The sequence below is a fragment of the Phoca vitulina genome, unplaced genomic scaffold (assembly GCF_004348235.1).
Source record: "Phoca vitulina isolate PV1807 unplaced genomic scaffold, GSC_HSeal_1.0 scaffold2, whole genome shotgun sequence".
Taxonomy (NCBI): domain Eukaryota; kingdom Metazoa; phylum Chordata; class Mammalia; order Carnivora; family Phocidae; genus Phoca; species Phoca vitulina.
In genome coordinates, this window is record NW_022589705.1 from 9138925 (window position 1) to 9166413 (window position 27489).

At 47.1% G+C, this 27489-nt stretch overlaps 2 protein-coding genes across 2 annotated transcripts; both read left to right on the forward strand.

Moving 5' to 3' along the window:
* Positions 1 to 27: 27 nt before the first annotated feature.
* On the forward strand, positions 28 to 11729 carry WDR77 (WD repeat domain 77). Its single transcript, XM_032421621.1, has 10 exons — positions 28 to 325; positions 578 to 763; positions 1773 to 1914; positions 2448 to 2497; positions 4399 to 4469; positions 4599 to 4653; positions 5130 to 5201; positions 5756 to 5864; positions 6402 to 6470; positions 7076 to 11729. The coding sequence occupies exons 1-10, from the start codon at positions 211 to 213 to the stop codon at positions 7233 to 7235; spliced, it is 1029 nt and encodes a 342-aa protein (XP_032277512.1). The 5' UTR covers positions 28 to 210; the 3' UTR covers positions 7236 to 11729.
* Positions 11730 to 13225: 1496 nt separating this feature from the next.
* On the forward strand, positions 13226 to 25680 carry OVGP1 (oviductal glycoprotein 1). Its single transcript, XM_032415822.1, has 11 exons — positions 13226 to 13250; positions 13851 to 13880; positions 14307 to 14511; positions 15508 to 15564; positions 15782 to 15947; positions 16457 to 16581; positions 18032 to 18140; positions 18236 to 18421; positions 19981 to 20097; positions 24065 to 24200; positions 25160 to 25680. The coding sequence occupies exons 1-11, from the start codon at positions 13226 to 13228 to the stop codon at positions 25678 to 25680; spliced, it is 1677 nt and encodes a 558-aa protein (XP_032271713.1).
* The last annotated feature ends 1809 nt before the right edge of the window (positions 25681 to 27489 follow it).

The following is a 27489-nucleotide window of genomic DNA, read 5'->3' on the forward strand; positions in this document are numbered from 1 at the left end:
GCGATAAGAGGCACTGAACTCGGAGAACTTTTTGCCAGAGGGCCGCAGCCGACCCCGGAACGGAACCGTAGAAGCAATTCTCGCGAGATGTAGAGTGGCCGTAGCCTGTGGAGAGGGGCGGAGGCCCAGGGGGGCACCACGTGGGGCTGCCGGAGCTGAATCTCGGGCGGCCGTCCAGTTTGGGTCTAGGTTGGAGTTGGAACCGTGGAGATGCGGAAGGAAACCCCGCCCCCCCTAGTGCCCCCGGCGGTCCGCGAGTGGAACCTTCCCCCTAATGCGCCCGCTTGTATGGAACGTCAGTTGGAGGCTGCGCGGTATCGGTCCGGTGAGCCGAGATCCCGGGCCTGGGCGCTCCCTCACCCTGGCTCGGGATGCCCTTTCCCAGGACTGGCCTTTCCAGCCCGCGCCCGCCCCGCATGCCTTCCTGACTCCTGCCTCGCGTCGCTTAGTTCAGTCCCCACCTTTGCCCCGGGTTCCTGAGCTCAGATCCAGACTCGGCCCGCGTGCTGTTCAGTGCGGTCACCATGGAGACGAGCCCTTTCACTCCTCCCGCGCTGACGGCTTGTACTTCCTTTAGATGGGGCTCTCCTGCTCGGGGCCTCCAGCCTGAGTGGCCGCTGCTGGGCTGGCTCCCTCTGGCTGTTCAAGGACCCTTGTGCAGCCCCCAACGAAGGCTTCTGCTCCGCTGGAGTCCAGACGGAGGCCGGAGTGGCTGACCTCACCTGGGTTGGGGACAGAGGTATCCTAGTGGCTTCCGATTCAGGTGAGTCACTTTCTCCACAATCCCACAGGTGGAATGGAGCATGGGATACAGATCGGACCGTGTTCAATCTTTATTGTCCCATACTCAGTGCTTGGGGAGGTTGAGGGTGTTGGCCCGATGGAGAGCTCTTGTGTAGCGGGAAAATACCTTTCCGAGATTCTAAATTGCCTGGTGGGAATTTCTAACAAAATTAAGAAGTGGATTAGAACCATTTTTCTTCCCTATAACCCTCCCAGTATCCCCCCTCAACCCAGACCAAGGATAATCTTGATCTTAAAGATGATGCCTAAGTCATTCTGTGCTTCTTTCCATTTCCTCCCGTTTTCTTCTTTTTAAATGTCTTCATTCTGCTTTGTTTGTTTTGAAAGTCAGGTTCAGCAATGGAGTCTTTGGAGTTAAAAAAATCAGTATTTGGATATTGGCAGGCATTGCATGGAAGGATAAAAGTGGGACATTAAAGATTGAGCCTCTCTGACAGTTGAGCTTCAGCACAACATATTCAAGACAACTTTTGGGGGTTCTCTGTACTTAACCTGCACTGTGCAAGACATTCAGTAATTCACAACATTTGTGAAGAAGCTATAAGGCATTTATTCAAATTGTTCAACAAATACTAATGTCCAAGCAATTGCGAAGATTTAACCACACTGGACTGTGTACTACACAGATTGTTGAGACTTTAATCCTTGTCTCTTGGGACTTATTTTCCAGTGTTTTCTCATGGAAGCCAGATAATGGGTTTTGCCAGCCATTCCATCTTTCTCTGTCTTTCTAGAAGCTTTCCCTGGCCTAAATTGTCTGGACTGTTATTAAGAAAACAGTCATGCCAGCATAAAGCCAGATGGCTTGGAAATTAGCTAAATCCTTTAGTGATAATGGGTTTTGCTTTTATAGGAATAGCTTACTTTGTTAGTTTAGTGACCATGGACTCACTTGAATCCTAGAAGTGAATTACTGTCTTGGTGTAATCCACACTCATTTCCCTCTACCTTCTCCCCACTCCCAACAGGTGCTGTTGAATTATGGGAGCTGGATGAGAACGAGACACTCATTGTCAGCAAGTTCTGCAAGTATGAGCATGATGACATTGTGTCTACAGTCAGTGTCCTGAGCTCTGGCACGCAAGCTGTCAGCGGTAGCAAAGACTTCTGGTGGGTCCTTGTGCTCATTGCTCCTGCATTTTATTTTATTTTAATTTAAAAAATTTTTTTTTATTTTTTAAAGATTTTATATATTTGAAAGAGAGAAAGAGCGCGCGCAAGAGAGCACAAGCAGGGTTAAGGGTAGAAGGAGAAACAGACTCCCCACTGAGCAGGGAGCCTGATACGGGACTCCATCCCAGGACTCCAGGATCATGAGCTGAGCCGAAGGCAGACGCTTAACTGACTGAGCCACCCAGGCGCCCCAGTCCTGCATTTGAGACCTCTTTTGGGTGTCTTTACTATCCTATTAGCCTCATCGAGTAATGTTTTGGGCGTGTTGTAAGAACGCAGTGATTAATTATGACATGTCTATAACATTTCTGTAGAGATATTACAATCCATTGTGAATAGGCCCTAGCAGAAGCCCAGTAGGCAATGCCATAGAGCAGTGAAATCAGTTAAAGGAAGTTCTTGTTGGAACACATGTTTTTATGTAGATACTGTAGGTCAGAATTAAGGATCTGTTTTCTTTTGCTTCTTAGCATCAAGGTTTGGGACCTTGCCCAGCAGATGGTACTGAGTTCATACCGGGGTGAGTGCACATTCTTTTTAGTCCTGGCCTTAGCTGTATTGTTTTTATTCTCCCCTTGGGCTCTTTGAACTTTGGATATCAGGGGCAGCAGTTCCTTGCCCTTCTGCCTGATAGTTTTCTTCCAAAACTATAGTCAGGCCCCAATATCTATCCGTTGCCTTTTCTTAATTTCCCTATTTCCAGTATTGGCCTCACCATCTTCTTGGCCACATGAGACTCCAGCTCTCAGTCCTTTTCCACCCCTCCTGCTTCCTCACTATCAGTGGGTCCCAGAGTTCTTTGGAGTCTTTTACCACTTGGTCAGGGATTTCCCTTTCCATTTCTGATGCTCCCTTTTGCTTTCAGGTTTTACTTCACACAGATGGTGGCACTCACCTCATCTGTCCATCTGCAGTCCCTCATCTTCCGTGGTTTGTGTGGCTTGTGGGTTAATATCCCATTTTCTTGTCATGGCATTCAAGCCCTTCTTTCACTCCCCCTTCAAACATACTGCTCTAATTAAAACCAGTCATAGTAGATCCTTGACATTCTCCAAGAATAACCCTGAGACTTGTGAATCTTGAACTTTTGAATATTCACCTCCATAAAATTTCTGTTTTTCTGGTGAGAGCCATCACTTTCTATTAATGTTATTTTTTTTTTTAACTCATTTTTATTAATAGCAGTAGCAGCTGACTTTATTCTGGGAGCCATACTTCATGAAGATAATACCTGGAGCATTTATTGTGTGGCTAAGAGATGTAGATGTTGGATGATCACCTGGTTCACTCAATGGCTAAGTGCCATCCCCTGCCAATTCTAACTGCAAAGTGTATGATTCACATATGTGCCAAAGCAAAAATCACAAACTCCTCAAGATCTCGGACCTTCAGTGTTCAAGACTTGTAAATGGTCCAACAATGTTAAAATGCCGATGTGGAGTCTGCTACACATGCCTTTTGTTTCTTAGGCCTATGAAGGGTGTACCTGGTCTGCCCTAACTCTTTCAGCATTTCCTCCGTTCATCTTTTTTCATTAGTTCTTTGTATTCTGTCTTATTCCCCCCACTGAATTGCAGATCCCTTGAGGGCAGAGGAACCACTTTATCTTTTGTATTTTCCCTTGGTACTTGTCTCTGAGCTTTGCTTTCAAGTGCACAATCATCCTTTTCATTGTGTTGGCTTTCCATGGATTCTAGGGCTAGGAAAGAACTATAAAAGGTGGTTTGATTACATCCTCCTGTCTGGGGCAGAGCCATATTTGGACTATCTCAGGTAGTCTGGGTAAATGTCTTTAGAATATGTGGTTTCCACAGCCTGTAATTAACATAGACCAGTGATCTTTAAAGTTTTTAGCATGTAGGCCTCCTGAAAAATTTTCAAAAAACTACCTTCTCACACATTTTTAAATTGGCATCTAACTTAAGTTTAAATAGTTGCAAAGGAGGTACTTTCTGGCCATATCATTATTGTGCACTGGATTTGCAGAGTAAGCCCCTTTAATCTCTGGCAGCTTCTCAGTTCAATTTCAGGAAAGAGGACTTTGGAAAAGTTTATTTCCCGAAATGTATCAGTGTGCAGACCTCCCTTGAAAGTGTATGTATGTTATCTGGAGGTGTGTGTGTACTGTCGTATGAAAATTCCTGTTCTGGGATGTAAATCCCTTCACTCTTCTTGCTCAGCCCCTAATTTTGCTTTCCTTGTCTTTACTAATTCATTTTCTTCCCCAAGCCTTTCCAGGTTTTAGAACTCCATCAACATTTTCTCTTAGGTTTTGTCTAATCCAAAATCTCTCACAAAGTTTGTTAAATTGCATCATGAGATAAGGCCCGTTTCTCACACCTCCCTTGGTAGTATCTGGGCTGTGTGGTGGTAATGCCCCCGGCTTCTTCTCTGTCATACTTCCTTTTCTCTCCTTCACAGCTCACTCCGGGCAGGTCACCTGTGTCACAGCCTCCCCGCACAAGGGTTCCGTGTTCCTTTCATGCAGTGAGGTGAGATCCAGCCTTTCCTTCCCTCCCCACTTCCTAACCACATTCCAACCCTCTGGCCACAAGTCTAGTGTGGAGACTTGGCCAGCAGCCGCTTTTTGGACTGTGAAGCTCTTTTTCTGTTCCTTCTAGGACAACAGAATTTTACTCTGGGATACCCGCTGTCCCAAGCCAGCATCACAGATGGGTGAGTCTGAGAGCCAGTGGTGGGAGGGTGGTACTAGGAACCCACCTGGAAGAGGCTTCCTTGGCCAGAGACAGAGGCAAAGTCATCAGATGCTCAGTCAGTGTGACATAAGGGACATAATCACTTTTTTCCCCACTGAGGCTCTGTTGATTCCATTTTGTGCCGTGGGTACCAAGAGGAAGGGTTGGTTCGTGGGTGGCTGATTTACTTTACATTTCTGGGAAGGATGGACAAAGGGGCCAGAATTGTTGCCTTCATGCTTTATGCCTGAAATCTGCCTATGACTCGTGTCCAGAAAGGGCAGGAGGCCGAAGGATAAATAAGGGTATGAGGGTCAAGGGCAAGGGCACAACTGCCTTAGCAGGGTTTGGGAAGGCGAATAAAGGTGCTTCTGGGACTTGAAGTGACTTTGTTTGAGAAGCTTCTTCACAGAGCTGGGCTCTGAGTCTCGTTTCGGATCCCTCTTCTCTCTGCAGGCTGCACTGCCTCAGGCTACCTTCCTACCTCCCTGGCTTGGCATCCTCAGCAGAGTGAAGTCTTTGTCTTTGGTAAGGCAACCTGTCCCACAGCATTTTGACTCTGGGAAGGGGGAGGATGAGAGCACGCTGACCCTGTAATGCACAAGGCTCAAGCTACTCAGTCTCAGCGGCAGGCTTGGGCATTATGTGAATTATGCCAGTGGGAAGGTGGGATGATCCAAAAGTGGTTTTAGTTTGGCTTTGGAAAACATGATGACTTTTTAGATTTGATTCCTGATTGTGTGCTCCAGCTCCTATATTCTGGGCATGGGCAGAAGTCAGTGTACCACAAAACAAGTGGATTGCTATATAGGGAATTCTGTTGTCGAGTAGGGATAGCTCCTGTGCTCTCATAGCCATGAGGCTGTACATGTGGTGACATAGTTTGTGGTTAAAATAATAACTGCCTTGTTCATTAATTTTCACAACCATCAGTGACTAATTACCCTATTTGACAAAAGAAGAAACTGATGCTCAGAGTGGTTAGCTCGTAAAAGGTTGAGGAGCTAGCATTCAAATCCAGGTCTGGCTGACTCCAGGGCCCATGTTCTTATCCACTGTGATGGGCTTCCTCTTTTCTCTAGGGGACGAGAGTGGGACCGTCTCCCTTGTGGACACCAAGAGTGCAAGGTGTGCCCTCAGCTCAGCTGTGCACTCCCAGTGTGTCACTGGGCTGGTGTTCTCCCCACACAGGTACTGTCCTTTATCCCCAGGGGCCTGATGGGTATGAATGGGACAGTGCTGGGGCATGCTTATGTTTGCAGAGCATTAGCTGCTTAGGTCATTCCTTAAAGCAGACAGTGGTCTAGCTGAAGTTTCAGAACTCTAATGATCTCTGAAGACCATAGTCCTTTTTTGGGTAGTATGGTTTTCTGTCTGCACAGGGCTAAAATAAGGTCCTGCTCCTGCTCAACACCCAGAATGATTAATATTGTGGGCTTCTGAGACTGTGTAGTTAGGAAAGCTTCTGGGTTCTTGCTAAAGCTGCAGGGAGGGACCAGATGGAGTAGTCGGTTGCCAGGATGATTGTCCACCCTGGCTTACTCCATTTCCCTCCTCTTTCCCTGGAACTTGTAATGTGGACTTGAGTGGTAGCCAGACCTTAACCTGAAGTGGGGACCAGGCCACCTCCTCTGGGTCACTTTAGGGTGGGGGGCGGGGGCTAGACCAGGCAGGATTCATCTTGGGACCATGGCTTTACCTGTCCCAACCCTCCCCTTGCTCTCCTAGCACCCCGTTCCTGGCCTCTGTCAGTGAGGACTGCTCACTTGCTGTGCTGGACTCAGGCCTTTCTGAGGTGTAAGTGTGAAATGGGGTCCTCTGATGAGGAATTGGGGAGAAGAGCTGCGGGTGGCTGGGTCCTTTCTGTCTTCATCAAAGTGCACGGTCTCACTCAAGGGGATTGGGCAGTGGGAGCAGGCTGACACTGACTCTCCCTGTTCCTGGGGGTGACTCACAGCCAACTCTGTCCCTGGTAAAGGGGGGGTGTGGTGGTAGGTGGGATTTCCAAGTCTGCTGTTGCAGCTGTCTCCAGAAAGGGACAGTCTACCCCTTTCACATAAAGAACACATACGTGAAATGCGACCTGCTTGGGGTGAAAGGCAGCAAACACAGTACTGGAATTAATACTTCCTTCTCGCTGAGAGAGCCATGATTTGCTCTCTGATCCTGGCCCGTATTACGACCCTTGCTCTAGCCACCATTACTTTATGAAATGGGGGCACTGGATTGAGTGATTGATGAAGTTCTCTGTGGATAACTACACTGCTACCGTGGTGACAAGGCCACACATACGGTGAAGTTTGTGTCACACATCCACAAAGGTGCCCTGGTTGTGTTGGATTCTCTCTCTTCTCCAAGTCTTGTCTCTCACCATGCCCTAACTTACCTTTTTTCTTTTCTAGGTTTAGAAGCCGAGCCCACAGAGACTTTGTGAGAGATGCTACTTGGTCCCCGCTCAATCACTCTCTCCTTACCACAGTGGGCTGGGACCATCAGGTCATCCACCACATCCTGCCTACAGAGCCTCTCCCAGCCCTTGGACCTAAGAGTGTGGCCGAGTAGAGTGGATTTAAGACAAAAAGCAAATCCCCCATGAGTATCCACTCCCTCTGCCCCTGCCCTCTCCGTCTGTGAGACCACACAGGAGCCTTATACAGTATGTTGGTACACCAGATCTGGGCAGTTAATAGGCATTGTCTCAGCCTGAGGGAGGCTGGATTTTGGGATCCTGTAGTCATAGGGAAGAAAAACTTTCTTAAAATTGGATATGTATGTGTGTCTTAGTGTGTGTGTAGATACATAGTTTTTGGTGGTGGGAGGGCATTAAAAAAATTCATCTTAATCTTTCTTTCCCAAGCCCTCCCCCCACCAAAAAAAAAAAAAAAGTTTACAAAAGGGTTTTATGCTTCCTATGTAGCTGTGCCATGACTGGATGAGGTGTGGGATGTGGGCATCCCTGGATTCCTGGAAGCAGCTTATATACTACTCATGGAGATAGGAGCAACTTTATTTTTTATAGAACTTAATCTGCCTTTCTTATGGCAATGCTTCCATTCACAAAAATCCCACCCAGCTCACCTCGAGGAAAAGCCAGGACACTCCTCGTGGTTTTGCAAATCTCTTTGCCATTAAACTGAGTCAAAAATCCATTTTCTGGCTGAATAAAATTTTGGCTGGTGCCTGTATAACGCTCCCCCCCACCGCTCACCCCATGGAATTGTATACATGAAAGATGAGTGTTTTCCTGTTACAGATCCCGTGGAAAAAGGTTGGGGGATGGTGGAGAGCGTAAAGGCATTTCAGTTAAGTTAAAAACTGACACAGACTCACAGAGAAATGTCTGCCGTGTTTCTCACCGGAAAACAGCTTGGGGCCTGACCTCTCCTGGCTTCTGGACCCCTTTCTCTGGATATAGGAAGTCTGAATGCTGTTTTTGTGGACTCTGAAGATTTTATAGTACAGCATCAGAGAATCAGAAATACTAGTTGGTGAAATAAAAAGCTTAGGCTTTGTTGGCCTGTCTTTTGAAGCATGTGTTCTGTGCAGTTAGACATATCTCACTTATGTGAGTCATTAGGGTATCAGTTATAGCCGTATTTTTGTGTATGTGCTTCCCTAACCCTTAGAGTAGCTAGCTGGGACTTAAATATTGGGTTACTTGGGTTGGTGGACTGGTTACTGCCGGAAGTCACGGTCAGTTACTGGTTATGAAACTAAATACAATATATTATGTGCTTTGGTGCTTTGCAAGTTTAGCTCAGCTAAAATCACATGAAACTGGGGCAGTTTGAAGGAATATGGACAAAATATTTGTAAGAAAAGCTTCCATGCTTCACCCTTGCCAAACATGAGCCCTGTCATCACAATAACCACGAGTAAAAACATTGGAATTTGTAGTCATGTGATTACTGGGTTTGGGGTAAGGTGGGAAGAAAGCCTTCACTCTTCCGGACCATAACTTCTTGGAAGGTAATAGGGTGGGTGGGTGGATGGAAACGCTTAAGTTCTTCCCAGAGCTAAACTTCACAAAGTTGTGATGGCTTAGAGAAAGGAGGGGTGAGGTGGGTCAGAACTAAATTTGCCTAGCCCTTTTCCTCCTGAACTCAGGAATAGTAGAGAGGAAAGCAGTGGAGATGAGAACCCAAGGAAATGTCTGTTTCAAGGTGGTTAAAATCACAGCAAAGAAGGAAAACCTAGTTTTTGAAAAAGCACATTATCTTACTGTAAAAGAAAGTTGGTTTGGATTCAGGTCTGTGCTGATGAGAGTAATCACATCTATTAATGATTGCCACCAAGACATTTGCAAATCTGATCAAAATCACCATCCCAGGTTGGAATGGCTGTCCCAGTTTGGGTTGAATGTGTATGTTACAGTGAGCAAAAAAGGTGGTTTAGAATAGAAAGTGACTCCTCAATGAGAAATGTGATAGCCCATGTGGTTCAGTAAGTCCCAGACGTGAGGAGAGTTTCAGTAGCCTGAGCATGGACTTAACTGGTGATGGTTGGGAACAGGCTCATTTTACTTGTTAAAGCTACAGGCATTTATATTGCATTTAATTTCACTGGTTCAGATGTCTAATGCTGGAGTAGATCCATTTCCCCATCTTCATTATTCTTATTCTGAAGCCCATCCTCCTGACCCACTGTAGTCCACTGCTGATCTGCGGTCACCACGGTTACATAAGGCTCGCTTTTTGGGTAGGGTCCTGAGCCATATGCTGAAGGAGCTCTGTAGGGTTTAATTTGGCACCAGACATTGCTGATTCCCAAGGTGTCTCCTGCCCCACAGGACGGCAGGAGGCCAGTTCTTTAATAGCTATATAGGCATGACTTGCTGATTCACCATCACATTACAGCAGCAAAATCATCCAAAGAGCACTATATTAATTTATTAAAATATTCTTTTTTGAATTGCCTCAATTTTTAAACAATATGAAATTAGGGATGTGGGGAAATATATACTTTTAATATACATTAATGTTTTTAAAATCCTCATGCACAGCCAAAAATCACCAAATATTGGGAAACACTGCTCTATCCCCCCCCCTTTTTTTTTTAATATTTTAAGTAAACACACCACACGTGGGGCTTAAATTCACAACCCTGGGGTCAGGAGTTGCACACTCTACCAACTAAGCCAGCCAGGCAACCCCATCCCATTCATTTTAAAGATGTAAAATGGTAAAGATCTTTCAAGTTTGCACCAATATAGTCAACACTCTTTGGGCTCTTAGATTCAACCAGTTGATTTTGTTCAAGTCATACTTACCAATTTATCCACACGAGTATCAGAAAAGATTTGGCTGAATGCTTCGTTAAAACCAAGGTATTTCAGCTCTGTGATCTTGCCTGCATCTAGTTGAGTATTGTTAAGATATGGGAGGGGGTGCACTGCTGTAGGCCTTTCTTCAGTAAACCAACTAAAAGACGTTTGTAAATGTCTTCTTCCTCGTGAGAACAGGCTAAGCACTAGGGAGGAGTATTTTCAAGTATCCGGGTGGGTGTGTAAAATATATAACAATGGTTGTATTTTTTGAGAGCAAGAACTCAAGGATTGAGAGCAGACAGAGTGACATGGCACCGTGACTGAACATAACCCTCATTCAGCATTTCCTATTCATCATCTGCTATGCACGTGGAGTCATAGTTGCCATCCTTGCCATGGTCATCGCTGAATGAAGCAGAGGGCACTCCTGGGCATCCATTGTTACCTTGTGGTGTTCTTTTCATCCTCAGTCATCCTAAGGCATGGAATGGTTAGGTCTGAGATCCAGCCTTACCGCTGCAGCAGAATAGGATCCCAGAGGACTGACCCACGTGCAGATGAAGATGGTTCAGATTGGCAGGCAGATTTAGCTCTGTCCTGGAGACAGCATTAAGAACTAGTGCTTTTGGCAGGAGTTGGGATGGAAGGGCACAAACCTAGTGGGAAATCTCAGTGATGTGGAATCTGGGGGACAGGAAGAAGGGGCATGAGGGGAGGCTTAGAAGTAGAGAAAGGCAGGCATTCACTTCAAGGGGGGTCTTAAAAGATAGCCAGCAAGGGCCCCACGTGCCTGGCAAGACCGAGTCAGAACCCAAGCCCTGGGGAACCACTGTAGTGTCTATAGTTTACAGAACAGGAAGAGAAAGGAATGCAGAGACCTCTTAAGAATTAGGTGACTCAGGCTAGGAATTGGGAAGTAAGAGCATGGTCATTAGTGTTAGAAACCACACCAGGGGTAACGTAACCAGTGGTACAAGTTGTTGCCTGGCCTGATCCAGTGTTTCTATCAGGAGGCTTAACTATCTCCTGATTCAGGTTACTCTCAGCCCAAGGAATGGAGTGTGGCATTGAGCATGCAGGTGGGACTCAGGTGGCCCCAGTGATGGTGCAGGGTAAGAAGTGGATCTCAAGTCTGTTTAGCAACAAAACTCATGTTTTCCCCATTGCCCCTATCCAAGAGAGATGAGACACATACTTCAAGAGGGAGACCTACACTAGCTCTTGAGGGTGTGATCAGTCTGTTCACTAGACTAGAAGCTCTGTGAGAGCAGAAACTCTTGCTCACCATTGTATCCAGAGTGCCTAGCAGGGCCTGGCACATGCTCGATGAATATTTGTTGAATACTTAAAGGAAGACAAACATGGATGAACAAATGGAGACACAGTCTCTTTTAGGTGGGGTATTCCATCAGGCTTGCCTAGAGTTTTACAGAAATATCCTTTGCCTAAACATTCTATACCATTTAATGTTTTTGTTCCATGATATCTAAGCAATCTTCTGATTAAAAAAGTGATTGTCTGGTTTCTTCCTACTGGAAGGGGAATGCAAATTCAACCACCAGTCCTTGTATTTCCCTGTGTCATTTATTATGTTGACATCTGGTTAGTACCTCAGTGACACGTGGACTAGGTGAACTACCAGTCTCTGAGAAGATGGGCATCCGATTTCTGGTCCTCCATGATTGAGATTCAGACCCTGAAATATGGGACCTACTCATGATCTGAGATCCTCTGTAGCAGGAAGAGAAAACGGATCATAAAAGTATCTGGCTACAGCTCTGTTTTGTTTATCCTTCATATTGTTGTATTTTATTTTATTTTATTTTAAAGATTTTATTTATTTGACAGAGAGATAGGGAGAGCAGGAACACAAGCAGGGGGAGTGGGAGAGGGAGAAGCAGGCCTCCCGTGGAGCAGGGAGCCCAATGCGGGGCTCGATCCCAGGACCCTGGGATCATGACCTGAGCCGAAGGCAGACGCTTAACGACTGAGCCACCCAGGCGCCCCATGTTGTTGTATTTTAAAAACACTGGCTCTCAGGTATCCAGAATTACATTCCTTATGTTCCTTAGGTTCATAACACATTCTCAGCACTGGCTCATATACTGGCTCAAACATTGTTCACCCACACAAAGATTCAGATTTTTGTCTTCTCTTAAGAAATGGAGAGATCGGGACACCTGGGTGGCTCAGTCGGTTAAGCATCTGCCTTCGGCTCAGGTCATGATCCCAGGGTTCTGGGATCGAGTACTGCATCAGGCTCTCTGCTCAGTGGGGATCCTGTTTCTCCCTCTGCCTGCCGCTCCCCCTGCTTGTGCTCTCTCTCTCTCTCTCTCTCTCTCTCTCTGTCTCTCTGACAAAGAAAGGAAGGAAGGAAGAAAGAAGGAAATTGAGGGATCTTTCAACATGGATCTATTTCACTACATGGTAACCATTAGTGGCTACTCGGAGTGCTGTCCCTGTTCATACCAATCTCTATTGTCTCCTGACCAAGAGGCTTCATGTTAGTTCGTGTGTATCACTGGGCTTGAACTGCTGTGGTTCTAATAAAGTGGAGAGTAAGCTATTATATTGTGTCCACTTCACCCATTTATGTTACCTACCTGGCAAGTGTCAGCATGTGAGTTTGAGAACCCCACTCTGTGGCATCCTTAGTAAGAGCTACCATTCACTGAGCCCTTATTACATGCAAAGTCCTGAACTAACAGTTTTTCATACATTATCTTTTTAATTCCTATAAAACCTTATGAGGTGAGTATGAGCTGTTACCATCATTTTACAAGTGCGGAAGCTGAAGCTCAAAGATCTAAGTAATGCCCACGATTATAAAACTTCTAACCGATGACACTGAGATTCAAACCTTGGCCTGCCTAGGTCCAAAGCTGGGACTTCTAAACTTTGTATTACACTGCTTCCCTAACCAATAACCTGGTAACAGTAGAATTACTGCTTCCATACAGTGTTTACTGCTCATACTCAGTCCATGGAGGGCAAATCCCAGGAACAGGGCTGAGTACTGCCCTGTCCTCACTATGGCCCTTGGCAGACACCCACTGTGTGCCAGGGTCAGACTGAGCTATTGCTTTGTTGGCTCTGAGAGCTACAGCTCGGCTGGAGAGGGAGGATGGGAGGTGCTGGGGTCACTGTGACTCGGGCAGCAGCCCATTCATCACTGGCCCTGGTTTTGTGTGTGTGTGGCCAGGCTATGCCAGCACTGTCCCAGGGCTGTCCCAGAGCTCCTATAAAGGGGCTCGAGCCCTAGCCTCGCCGCTCTCAGACCTCTGAGATGGGCAGGTTGTTGCTGTGGATTGGTGAGTGTGGCAGGTCCCGGCCCCCATGACGTCACTCAGTCCAGGAGATACCAGGCTTCCTACGTTTGTCACCTCTCGAGTGCCTGAGAAGCAGCCAGGGATTTGGGGGCTGGATTAGATGGAGGTGGGACAGGACATAGTGAAGGGCCGGAGGGGCCCCGGCAGGAGAGATGTGAGCAGTGGTCCTCCACTCCAGCTACCCATTAAATATCTTTATGCCCAGTTCCACCTTGGACCAGTGATATTAGAATCTCTAGGGGAGGAGAACATCACTGCTTTTTATACTTGGAGCCAGGGTGAGAACCACTGGCCTAGAGCTTTGGCTGGGACTTCTAAGTCATCCTTGTCCCTGTGCTAAGCATGGGTGTATCCACGTGGTGTTTGTTGGGGTAAATAGGAGCTTCGATAGATCTGGCAACACTGGCTCAACTTAGAGAAGAGGAAGCCAGTGAACGCAGCAGCGTGTCTCCATGTGCGTGTCTGCGTCTGACTATGGGGCCCAGTTGGTGGGTGCACTGGAGGACTGGAGGCGGGGCTGGGGCATGTTGCTCTGGGTGAGCATGGGAATCTGAGTGTGATTCCATCCTTTGTTTCCTGCAGGGCTGGTTCTTGTGCTGAAACAGCGCGATGGTAAGGAAATCCTGTCTTCCTCTCCAGATCCAGGGAGCTTCTCTGGCTGAGAGGTGCTCCGTGTGGTGTGTCCCCTGGAGCCCTTCCCTGCCCGGGCTCCTGTGTCCACCATCATTGATCCGCTGCAGTTCAGCGGAGGATTTTCCGTCCCGCCACTTGTGTCGCTTTGTGTGCCAGGATCCAGGCTTGAGGATCCATCCTTGAGGATCCATTCTGAACAGGATTCCATAAGGCATTCTTTTCCCCCTGGGGCCTCAGCAGTAGGGGTGGCAGGGGGACCAGACCTCAGGGTCGCTTTGGGCTCTGTTTGCATGGGGAATGTTCTGGTGGCCCGGCCTCTTGGACTGTGTTCATGGTGCTCTGTGGAAGCCGAGCTCCATCCCCTCCTTTGGTCTCTGCCAGCTAATGTGTGTCCTCCCTTGCCAGGCGCTGCCCACAAACTGGTGTGTTATTTTACCAGCTGGGCACAGGGTCGCCCCAGCCCTGCCTCCATCTTGCCCCGGGACCTGGACCCCTTTCTCTGCACCCACCTGATATTTGCCTTTGCCTCAATGAACAACAATCAGATTGTTGCTAAGGATCCCCAGGATGAGAAAATTATCTACCCAGAGTTCAACAAGCTCAAGCAGAGGTGTGTTCATATTGCATGTGGGGATCATTTTTTTTTTTTTTCAGGTTTTACAGACAGAAGAAAATTAATCCTCTTTCTCTTGTTACTCATCAACTTTCTTCTGATTCTTCTGGTCCTAGCCGCCTCTCAAGTGGGACCCGGGAGCATCCCTGCCTGAGAACTCCCTGTTGAATAACACCCCGAGCTAATTCTTGCCTCCTTGCCCTTGTGAGGCCTTTGTTGCCTCTGCCTGGTAACCCCCAACTCATCCTTCAAGCCAGTGGGGCGGAGTTTACGTACTAATGCTGTTAGAATGCTTCAAGGAGAGCCTGCACATCACAAATGCTGGTATCTTTATTACCATTTGTCACCTGCAACCCCCAGCCAATGAGCCCCGTAAGGGAAGGAGCAGGGTCTCCAATATGTTTGTATAACAGCAGCTGGGTGAGTGCCTTGCACAGAGCTAGTGCTCACTAAGTGCTTGCTTAAGTATTCCTATCCCCACAACTCCTGGGTTCTCTCCCTGTCCAAGGGGAGGTCTGTCTCTGCGTGAATGGTTATACATGGCCAAGGTAAAAATCCTTGTCACTAGATCACAAGCTCCCTGAGAGCAGGGAGCTTGTCTCTTTCACTCTCTGTTGTATCTCGATCAAGCACCTAAAGCAATCAACCGCACATAGTAATTGCTCAATAAATACTTGTCGATTAAGAAAACAGTGAAAAGAAACATTTTAGACTACTTCTTTCTTTTCCTTTATGTGGGAGCATCATGGGGATGTGGGGGAGTTTTGTGGACTTTGGACAGCCTGGGGGGGTCCTGGGTTGTGAAGACCCATGGGTTGATTGTTCTCCCCTCTTTTCCTTTCTTTTCTTCCCTGTGCTTTGCTCTGCTCTTCTCTCTCCCTCCCTCCACCTGCCTTCCCCTTTCACTTCCTCCCTCCCCCTCTACTTTCCACTGTTCCCCAGGGACCCACTGGAGTGGGGCCCCAGCTTACCTCCCTCTATCCCACATCACAGGAACAGGGAGCTGAGAACACTGCTGTCCATTGGTGGGTGGAACTTTGGCACATCCAGGTGAGACTCTGCAGCCCCTCCCTGCTGCTTGAATTCCCCATCACCGCCGGGTATTTAGCTCCCAGTGCTGGGAGGGGCTTCTAAGAAGGGTTGACCTAACTTCCTTTCCCCCAGCCATACCTGTGTGCCCTCCACAGGGCACGAACCAAGGGGCTTTGTGGAGGTTGTGGTTCTGCAGAAAGCCCTCCTTCCTCGCCTCACCCTGGGTCTCCTGCAGGTTCACCACTATGCTGTCCACATTATCCAACCGGGAAAGGTTTATTGGTTCGGTTGTATCCCTCCTGAGGAGACATAAGTTTGATGGTCTGGACCTCTTCTTCTTGTACCCCGGACTGAGAGGCAGCCCCAAGAGTGACCGGTGGACTTTTCTCCTCTTAATTGAAGTAAGGCCAAGTCTGGCAGCTCCAGGATCCAGCAGTGATTCTACTTTTATCATATCTGGGCTCATGGCATAGGAGGAGCAGAAGGCCAGGGACGGGGACGGGGGCAGGGGAGTGGTAGCAGAATGTTCTTTTACTACCATCATCTTAGAAGGGTCAGGCCAAAGAGCAGGAGTCTTGTGGCTCTTTTTCTTGGTCACATCCAGGTCCTGTTCCAGTCCTGCAGCCCAAGTGATGCTTCCTCTGTGCAGCGGCCTGGCCCCCCTCAGGCAGGCAGTCTGCAGCTTGTGCTCCTGACCCTGCCTGGCACCCCTCTACCCCTCTGTTAAGTCACTTACCACGGTGGCTCAAGGCCACCTCTCTCATGAGCCTGGGGGCAGGGCCTGTGTCTGCCTCACCTCTGTGTCCCCAGAGCCTGGCTCAGGGGGCTCTGTAAATAAAGCTTTCCTGGCTGATCCTTCCTTTCCCTGACTGTTTGGTCTGGGTCTCTGTGTCTGCCTCTTTCTTGGTAGGAGCTCCTGTTTGCCTTCCAGCAGGAGGCCACGCTCACCATGCGTCCGCGGTTGCTGCTTTCTGCGGCTGTCTCTGGGGATCCGCACATCATCCAAACAGCTTATGATGTGCGCCTTCTGGGAAGGTGAGACAGTGCTGCCTGGTGGGGCAGGACGTTGGAGGGAAGGAGGCCAGTCATGCTCAGAACGGCAGCACCGCTCAAGCCCCGCCCTTGAGTTCTCCACGTACAGGTGCTAGTTGGGGGGCGGGCCGCTGAGGGGCATGGGTGGGGACAAAGGTTAGCTCCACATAGCCTGGGCTTTCTTTAGGAGATCAGAAGTGGTGTCCCCACAATCACGTCGTCTTGGGTAGGGCGTTCTGCAAAGCCCTTTGTGGGGCTCACGGGAAAGCGTCCCACGGGCCTGGCCTCTGCCGTGCCAGGGGACAGCGGTAGACATACCCTGTGCGGCCCATGGCTGGCATCAGAGGCAGATGATTAATCAACCCCTGCCACAAATACAAAAATAGGCATGCGCAGCCAGGCCTAGCTTTCCGAGCACGGGTGTCTGTGCAGAAGTTACAAAGCCGAACAAAGAATAGCTCGTAACTCACTCTTTCTGACATGCCAGCTCTGGGCTAATTTTCTCCAACCTCAAGAATGGAGTGTTTACAGATGAGGAGCTGAGGCCGACGTGGAACGGAAGAGAGGATGGGGTGTTTCTGCGTGTGATCACACCAGGGGGCCGGGGTTCAGTGTCGGGGCGAAAGGGGAGAGGCCCCGTGGGGCATAGAGTTTGCCAGCTTTGGTCTTAATAGCAGGCAGGACTGAGGGAGTCCCACCGTCCGCCGGCTGGGTGACCTTAGGCAGGTTAGTGAGCCTGTCAGAGCCTCAATGTCTTCTGCTCTAAAATGGAGACTACTGTGGCGCTGAGGCCATTGGCCACGTTAAAATTAAATGATGGAATCCTTGTACACCTTTACGCCTGTGACCCGGTAAGTGCTTACTGACACTGGTTCATTCTGAAAGTGCTCTGGAAGACGTGGTTTCACTGGTGCCTTGAATGGTGGAAGGACAGAAGCTCTTTAGGTGCTGTGAGTACCGCCTTCCTCATGACAATTTACGCAACCTGTTAGCACTTGCGTCAGGCACGAATGTGTTTCTTTTTTTAAATTTTTTAGAAAGTTGTATGTATTTATTTGAGAGAGAGAGAGCGCGAGCATGAGCACGAGCAGGGGGAAGGGGCAGAGGGAGAAAAGCAGACTCCCCGATGTGGGGCTCGATCCCAGGACCCCAAGATCATGACCTGAGCCGAAGACAGATGCTTAACCGGCTGAGCCACCCAGGCGCCCTACGAATGTGTTTTCTTGTCTGACTCCTGCCTACCTCCATGGAAGCTCTCAGGATGGCATGGGACCTGAGGCACGGCTGTCCCTGACTAGGAGTTTGCTGCGGTGGCACATCTCAAGTCGATGACGCAGACGGGCAGGCAGCTTGGGTGGCCAGGGCACAGCTAGTTAGCCAGTTAGTCCTCTGGTGATCTGACTTGAGAATCTAGTTAGCCGAATCTGCATATGTCCTCCTCTCGCCCTCACAGACTCCTGGATTTCATCAACGTCTTGTCTTATGACTTTCATGGAAGCTGGGAAAAGTTCACAGGGCACAATAGCCCCCTGTTCTCTCTGTCTGGAGACCCCAGCTCTTCGGTAAGGAATGATCTCAAGGGGCCCAGACACCTGCCCTGAGCCCAGGCCATTGGCCCTCAGTAACACGGAGGGGTTTGTGTTCTTCCTACCTGCAGGCATATGCCATGAATTACTGGCGTAAGCTGGGGGCACCCCCAGAGAAGCTCCTCATGGGATTCCCCACCTACGGACGTACCTTTCGCCTTCTCAAAGCCTCTAAGAATGGAGTGCAGGCCAAAGCTGTGGGACCTGCGTCTCCGGGAAAGTACACCAAGCAAGCTGGCTTCTTGGCTTATTATGAGGTGACAGGAATAGGGAAGTCTGTCTATTAGTTAGGGCTTCTCCATCCTTTAACAGAGCAAGAGCAAAGACAACCAGGCAGAGGCAAGGGTGAGGGCTGGAGACAGGACAATGAAGTGGTTTACTAGCTCAAGAGAAATCCACTCTCTGAGATATTTCCTTTTTCTTCAGGAGAAGGTATTTGAGTCCCTCGTAAGGGATGAGGGGCTGGGTAGAGTCTAAGTGGAGGGGGGACCCCTCCAAAGAATCTTAACTGTTATACAAGTCAATCCTGACTTACTACTATCTGGACTAAATAAAAATAATTAATACCTGAAATATATATAATTTCAAACATTTGCAAAAATGAAAGAATAGTGTAACCTCCTCTCCCCCTCCCCTACTACCACCTGCCCCTCACCAGCCTCAATCACTAACCACTCCTGGCCAATCTTGTTTCATCTTTGCTCCCCGACTCCCCTCTCTCCCACTACTACTTTATTTTGAAGCAATTCCAAGACATTCCCTCCTACAGATTCTTTCTTCTTCCCCCAGTTCCATTCCCTTATTCTCCATCTCATCAAAGCTCGCTACTGAATGGAGAAAAGAGACATGGACTCAAGAGGATATAAAACACAAGAGAGGACAATAAGAGGCATGGGGGTGTGGCTTAGGGATCTGGAAAGGTCTCAGGGAGCAGAGCTTTGGAGCACGGGAAGAATCCTGATGGGCAGGAATGACAAGAGGGAAGGGTCTCGACGGCAAAGGACAGCAGGTACTGAGGCACATGGTGTGTGTGGGTGCTGTAGGTAGGAGTGGAGGCGCAGGGTCTCCCCAGTCTCTGCTCTCTGCTGGCTGGCTGGAGATGTTGTCCTGCTAAGCCAGTGACGGCATAGTGGAAATTATGTTCTTGAAAGACATTATAGGCCAAAGAGATGTTGATAGAACCTTTAAAGAAGCAAAAAGAGGAAGAAAGGAAAGAAAAAAAGCCTCAGACATGAGCTTTTGCTACTGGCTGGAATGCTTCGACTTCTATGTGGCGTGTGGTTTCTAGCACGAGGCTGGGCACCTAGTAGACACTCAGCTGCTCGACTGATTGTAACAACCCAGTTCTCCCTACCTTTGAGAACTTTAAATTTATTAGAGGTTCACAAGCTAGTTTGGTAACTACCAAGACTGGGCCCTTCATGCTGATTGCTAATGAAGAGAGGAGAGGTTTGTTTATGGTAACTCTCTGGAAAAGATACATGTTTGGTCAAGGTCAGATAGGTTACTGTTAGTAGTTTGGCATTGTCATTATTTAGCAAAGCCTGGTTTGGTTTCTAAGGATGTCAGCCACTCCTTGGTTCTCTCTCTCTTTCTATCACGGACATTAGAGAAAGGAACATGTTCTAGTAGGAATTTGTTCAGGAAAGAGAGAAGGTCTTCTGTGAGTGGCTTCCCACTCCCTCTTTGGTCTGTCTCTTCTCACTCCCTGGTGAGGGATCCTTTGGATTCTTCACCACTGGGAAAAGAGCAGTGTGCCTGCTGGTGTTTCTCTCCATGGCACTTCCCAGAACTAACCTGGTGATCCTCCTGGCAGATTTGCTCCTTTCTCCAGAGAGCAACAAAGCGCTGGATTGATTTTCAGCATGTTCCATATGCCTACAAGGGGAAGGAGTGGGTTGGCTATGATGATGCCACCAGCTTCAATTACAAGGTAAGACCTTGGTCCTTTCTTGCTCCAGCATATAGTTTCCTTCTGGCTCTCCTGAGGCTCTTATCTGTATAGTGTGTGTGTGTGTGTGTGTGTGTGTGTGTGTGTACGTGTGCATGCATGTGTCTGCGTGTCCTGGGTGGAGGATAAAAAGGTGAGGTTGACTAGATCAGCTGAGTCTCAGGCATACCTGACCTACCTGGGGTTTCCTAATCCCATCTATCCAACACTCTCCTTTTGAAGAGAAGGAATCTCGGTTTTGAGGGGAGAAATGACTTCTCTCAGTTTACACAGATTTTTGTTAAACGCTCCATGAATATCACTGATATGTGTCGGGATAGGAGAGTCAGGGAGGGCTTCCTGAGGGAGGTGAGCAGCAGGAGGAAGTAATGACATGGGGAGAGGTTCAGTGGGGACTGAAAGCTCATTCAAAGTACGTACAAAGAATTTGGGTGGGGCAGAGAATTTTTGTAAAGTGTAAGAGAAGGCAATAAAGTGCCAGCCAGTTTATAGAGGGACTTGAATGCTGGTGAAGGTGTTTGGACCTCTTCTTGCAGGCATTTTAACACAAAATCAGGCATTTTAGCAGGCATTTTAACACAAAATTTCTTTCTTTCTTTTTTTTTTCTAATTTTATTTTATTATGTTATGTTAGTCACCATACAATACATCATTAGTTTTTGATATGGTGATCCACGATTCATTGTTTTCGTATAACACCCAGTGCTCCATGCAGTACGTGCCCTCTTTAATACCCATCACCAGGCTAACTCATCCCCCCACCCCCCTCCCCTCTAGAACCCTCGGTTTGTTTCTCAGAGTCCATAGTCTCTCATGGTTCGTCTCCCCCTCCGAGTAACCCCCTTCATTTTTCCCTTCCTTCTCCTAATGTCCTCCATGCTATTCCTTATGTTCCACAAATAAGTGATGATAATTGACTTTCTCTGCTTGACTTATTTACTTAGCATAATCTCCTCCAGTCCCATCCATGTTGATGTAAAAGTTGGGTATTCATCCTTTCTGATGGCTGAGTAATATTCCATTGTATATATATACCACATCTTCTTTATCCATTCATCTGTTGAAGGGCATCTTGGCTCTTTCCACAGTTTGGATATTGCAGACTTTGCTGCTATATTCAGAACATTCCACCCTAAAACAACAGAATACTCATTCTTCTCGAGTGCACATGGAACTTTCTCCAGAATAGACCACATGCTGGGTCACAAATCAGGTCTCAACCGATACCAAAAGATTGAGATTATTCCCTGCATATTCTCAGACCATAATGCTTTAAAACTGGAACTCAATCACAAGAAAAAATTTGTCAGAAATTCAAACACTTGGAAGCAAAATCAAGTTTCTGACCAGGCATATGACCTGCAAGTTTGAAACCTTTAGAACCTAACTCTGATCACCCCCTCGCCCTGTGCAAGCAATGTTGAATGAAGGTGAGCGGAGCCAGTTTCTATAGTGAATTCCAACAGAAATGACATGCTTTGGTGATTTCCAAACCTGCCTCTGCTTTGGAATCCCCTGAGACTTGATAAACGTAGGTCTTGGCTCCACCCCCAAATATTCAGCAGGTCTTAGAAAGAATCTGGAAACTGTTCTTAGTATGTCCCCATGTGATCCTGCTGTAACCAGTTTGGCATTTTGGAAGCTCTGAGGAACACAGAGGTGTGCAGGGAAGATAATGAGGGTCTGGACCAGGTGGTTGGAAGAAGAGGTAATTTTTGAATGAGTAATTGTCAGGACTTGGCAACTTCCTGGATATCGGGGCTTATTAGAAGTCACATCTCCTCTATTATAGGTGATGGAGAAGCACAGGTGTTGGCTGTTCTTTGGGGGAAGTTTGGGGTAGAAAGCACCAGAGGGCAGAATCCAGTGTGTACCTCCTCCGTGCATGTCACTGAGTGAAGTCCGCTGTGGGGAGAGAGGTAAAGAGCATGGCTTTCAGCCTCCAGGATCTTCCTCTGGTTTGGGACCAGAAGACACAAACAGAAAAATTCAATGACTCAATGGAATTACCCAGTTGGATGGAATTAAAAATATGACCCACAGGACACGAGAGGGCATTGACCTACGTGTTGGAGGAGGCCTGAGGCCAGCCAGGAATGGTGTCCTCGCTTTAAGGGGCCGTCACTGTGCCTTGCAGAGCTACAGGGAGACAGAGCCCTGTGTGAGGGTGATCAAAGGATTTCATCACAGAATCCCAGAGCTGAAAGAAACCTCAGAGATCGTCATTAGGAGATAATTATCTATGGATTTCTCAGTGTTCCTGCACTGTCTGGGCATTCTGAGCAAAGGAAGCAGACCAGCTCTAATAAAAATAGGAACCTGCCTTTCCCCCTCCCCCAGGCTTTTGCTGACGTTCAGAGATGTAGAGGTCCCCTCCCCAGAGAGGACTTGTCTACATTCCAGTGAAGCTCTCAATCTCTCCGGAGGGGACAAGGGTCTGATTTGCCTTCCTGCACATGCAGGTGGCTATCTGGCCTTAGCCGTGTCATTCTTTGGGCAACTGGGGCATGGGGACCAAAGTCAAGGTGCTATTTTGACTGTTCTGTTGCTGTGAGTAATAATGGTCCGTTCTCCGATTCAGAGATTGTGCATGTGCGTGCACGCGTACACATAAAACTGGCAGGCTAACCTGTTTGTTTGTAAGCAGGATAAAAACTTGGAATCTTCACAGTTTCAGCTGAACTCTAATTGGGTCCCTATTTTACATTTGGGTAAAGCAAATCCCAGAAAGGAGCCAACTGACTTGGCCAAGTCATGCAGCTATGTGGATGTGATGGAGTCTGTCTTTTCCATCACCCGTGACAGAGAACACTAGCAAAGTAGTAATAGGACCTGGATTTGAGTCTAAACCCTGCCACATCATTATATCTGAGGTTTTAGAAATCATGGAAAAAAGCCTTTATTTTCTTATCTGTGAATGTAGTTTATCTCTTCTTTATAGCATCCCTGTGAGATAAGTTATATGGAAGTGATTTTAAAGTAATATAGCAATATCTATGATTTAGAATGATGATAACGGTGATTAGCATTGGGATCTTGCTGAAACAGTTTTTAATATTTATGAACATTTACTAGGTGCAAGTTATCTCTCCAAATATTTTACAGGTAGGAACTCTTTTTTTTTAAAAAAAATCCAGTTTTAAAATTGTGGCAAAATATACATAACATAAAATTTGCCATTTAACACATTTTTAGGCATCCAGTTCAGTAGCGCATTCATATCATCGTGTAACTATACCACCTTGCATCTCCAGAACTTTCTCATCTTCCCAGACTGCCCCCTCCCCCTCTTCCCCAGCCCGTGGTAATCACCACTCTGCTTTCCATTTATACAAACGTGACTACTCCAAGTACTCCCTGTGAGTGGAATCATACAGTAGTTGTCCTTTCGTGACTGGCTTCTTTCACTCAGTGTAATGTCTTCGAGCTCCATCCGTGCTGTAGCATGTACATGTAGGAATTCTTTGGACCCTAAAAATGTTGGAAATGTTACTATTCCTTTTTTACAAATGAGGCAACTAAGACACATAAGGTTTTGTTGTTATAGTTGTTTTTAAAGATTTTATTTATTTATTTGAGAGAGAGAGAGCAGGAGAGAGAGAGAGAGAGAGAGCTCGCACAAGCAGGGGGGAGGGGCAGAGGGAGAGAGAGAAGCAGGCTCCTCGCCAAGCAGGGAGCCCGATGCGGGGCTCAATCCCGGGACCCTGGGATCATGACCTGAGCCGAAGGCAGATGCTTAACCGACTGACCCACCCAGGCACCCAAAGACACATGAGGTTTGTGTGACCTTTTCAAGAACCCTCAGCTAGGAAGTGGTTAGAGGCTGGATTCAAACACAGGCTTTCCTGCTCCTGTAGTGTTTCCTGAGGGTCTGTCTTTGGTGTTTTGCCATTGTACCCAGTCTGGGGGATGCCCAGCATAGCAGGTTGACTGACTACTACTTTTTCAGGCAATGTTCATAAAGAGAGAGCATTTTGGGGGAGCCATGGTGTGGACGTTGGATCTGGATGACGCCAAGGGCGCTTTCTGTGGCACTGGCCCTTTCCCCCTTGTCAAGAAGTTGAATAGTCTCCTGGTGCAGACTGGTGAGTAGCTATGGCCTGGAACTGGGGTTGGAAGTTGTATAACCAGGCTCTGGCTGGGTCCCTTCTGTTAGATGCGAAGGCTTTGGTGAGGCATGACATCGAGGGAAGAGAATAAGCTTTGATGTCAGGCCAGTCCATTTTCTTGGTTTAGAGGCATGCTCCATGTGACCCCTCTGAGCTTTGGTTTCCCTATCTGTGAAACAGGAATGATCCTTATACTTATGACATTATTACAAGAACTAAATGAGATAAGGAGTGAAAACTACCGGCTCATAGTTAGTGTTCAATATATGCCAGTTTATTTCTCTGTTGCTTCCTCCTGTTTTCATGGGACAAGGGCCAGAAAAGGAAGTCAGATTTCTTTTGACATCTCTTTGATGTTTAGGAGATGGAACCTAGCATGCTAGAACTGAAACATTCTTTGAGATGGTTTATAACCATCATTTTACAGACCAAGAAACTGAGGCTCAGAAAGCTAACACTGCTAGTCAGGGGCAGAGATGGGACTCCAATCCAGTTCTTTACAAAATGCTGTCTAGAGTGGCCTCCTTGCCCCTTGGTGTTGTTCCTGGTGCCTCCTACAATGGGGGACACAGGAGGTTTCTGTTATTAGGCCTTGGGGACAGCAAGGTCTTGCTGAATGTGCAATCAGTGAGGTCAAAGTGAGGCCTTAAGCATAGAAAACTGGCAGGCTTCCCGGGGTCATTCACCAGAAATGTAGTAAATGTGCTGAGTGCCCATAGGTGTCTGGGGTCCCGTTAATGTGATGAAGTGAAGGAGCAGGGCTTCCATGCGGTGGGGTTTTATCTATGCCCTCAAGTGGGTGTATTATGAAATCCTTCAACTCTGGATTTTGGGAGTAGGTACTTCAGCCCTGGAGTGGTTGTAGTCCTGCCAGTAATTAATAGGATGGGAAGGAAGCTGTAGGAGTCTCATCCTGTTCCAATGATTTTCTCTAGAGGTCAGCTCAACTCCTTCACCAAAATTTTGGCTCTCAACTGCTATGAATTCTGAAAGACCAACTATAACCAAAGCGTTGACCACTGACATGAGGATTTCATTCCCAGGAGGAAAGTCTCCAACCATTAATTCCCGTAGTAAGTCTCAAAATATGACTACAAGGCCCAGAGGTGGGATTGTGACCCCTATGAGGGAAACTAAGTCCTTTGGAAAGCCCACTGTAGCTCTGGAAGGGAGGACTGAGACTCTTGGAGAGACCATGACCCATGGAGAGACGACTATGATTCCTAATGATCGTTGGACCTCTAAAGGGAAGATCATGCCCCTTGGAAAGAGGGCTGTAGCCCCTGAAATGATGACTATCCCCTCTGGAAAGATGACAGTCACTCCTGATGGGCAGACCAAGACTCTTAGAGAAGAGAATTTGACTTCTGAGGTGGACACTGATCCCCTGTTGGATTATATTGTTCTTCAGATGGAAGCCAAAAGCAGGAGGCCATCCTCAGGGCCTGTCATCTAGCCCCAGGACACATTCCTCCTGCTTTTGACAACCCCTGTGTTCCCATTAATGGAAATGATTCCTCTGTCAACTCGATGACCCTTCCAACAAGTGCTCTTTCTCTAAAAAAAGAAAACCCAGAAAATTCTGCTGTGGGTCAAGGAGCCCAAGCTCTGTTGAAGGCAGAAGCTGGGGAAAGCCCTCATCTTTTCTTATAGGCCCCTGACAGGAGCTGCTTTTACCTAGACATTTATAAACCATTCATGGGTACAAGCAGGCCCCAAAGCCAGTGAAATCATCTCTTTTCTGTTGAATAAACTGGAAACACAAGAATTCATCTGAGTTCTCTGGAGTTCTTTTCTTGAAATGACCTGTGCAATGCAATTGTCAGCATCTGCCTTTCAAGTTCACTTTCCCCTACTGCTTTTTTTGGAAGGAGGGAGTTTGTGTCTAGCCTGTGTCGACGTTTTCCAATGTAGATAATGTGTTTCCCTCTCTGCCTTGCACAACTACTGCCCTCACGGGTGGTCTGAGACAGAATCTCTTCCAGCACAGTTTCCCATTCTCCTTTTATTTCACTCCAGTGTAACATTTGCTCCCATGAATATATCAGAACTCCTCTTGCCAAGGTCACTGGTGATGCCCATGCTGTTCACTGCAGTGGCCAAGTGTCAGTTCCAACCTTCCTTGAGACAGCAGCAGCACTGACACACTTGGTCACTTTGTCCTCCTTGACACACTTTCTTCACGGTGCTTCCAGCTTTTGTTTTTACCTGACTGATCATTCCTTCACAGTGTTCTATGCTGATTTCTCCTTTCATTCGTGATCGCTTAATGTCGGGGAGCTCCAAGTCTCTTCTCTGGGTCTCTTTTCTTCTATATTTATGTTTACACTCTTGCTGTTGTCATCTAAACACATCACTTAAACAGCAGCTCCAATATTGTCAAGAGAACAAAAGCACAAAAGAATATCTGTAGTATGCTATCTTTTGTGTAAGAAAAAAGGGGACAGAAAATACACGTGTCTGCTCATTTGTGCACAAGTACTACAGAGAGGATAAATATGGAAATAATGAGATTGGTACCTGTAGGAGTTGAGTGGAGATGGGGTGGAAAAAATGGGAGACTGGGGACAGGGTACCAGGGAAGGAGGGATTGATACTTACCTGAGTACTCATATGTGTGTAATTCTGACTTTTAGAACCATGAAAATGCTTCACATGACCCACAAAATAAATAAAATCAACTCAAAATTGAAATACAAAGAGTAACAAATGTATTTAACTGTATTAAAAATACAAAAACAACATAATCACATTGAAGGAATTAGGGAAGGAAAGAACAAACCTTAGCAGCTTTGGAAAATAGCATTTTGCCTCTATATTGAAAGGCTAAAGACAAAAGGAACTATGGACAAATACAGTACTCTAGCAAATTTGCTGTTTATAGTTATATAGGTTAGCAATTCTGAAACTGCTTTATGTGTATTCCAGAATTAAACACAGAAGGAAACATACTGTGGATAAGAAGAGCCGTGTTTCTCACAGTCAGAGAAATAGTTATAGATAGGGAAAAAGGAAAGGCAGGAATGAACCCTGGGGTGTTGGATTCAGAAGTAACAGCAGGAAATCATGGTTTTAAAAATATATATGGATTGGTTGATATAGAAATGGATATAGAAATATGTGTATCCATAAATATATTTCCTGCTTTCACCACTGGAAAGGGCTAGAGCAATGACATCCTAATAGACCCAGTACCTTGAAGAAAATGTCCCTGAGCACCCCTTGAATAACTGGGGATGGAAGCCTCTGTATCTTGCTACCTTCT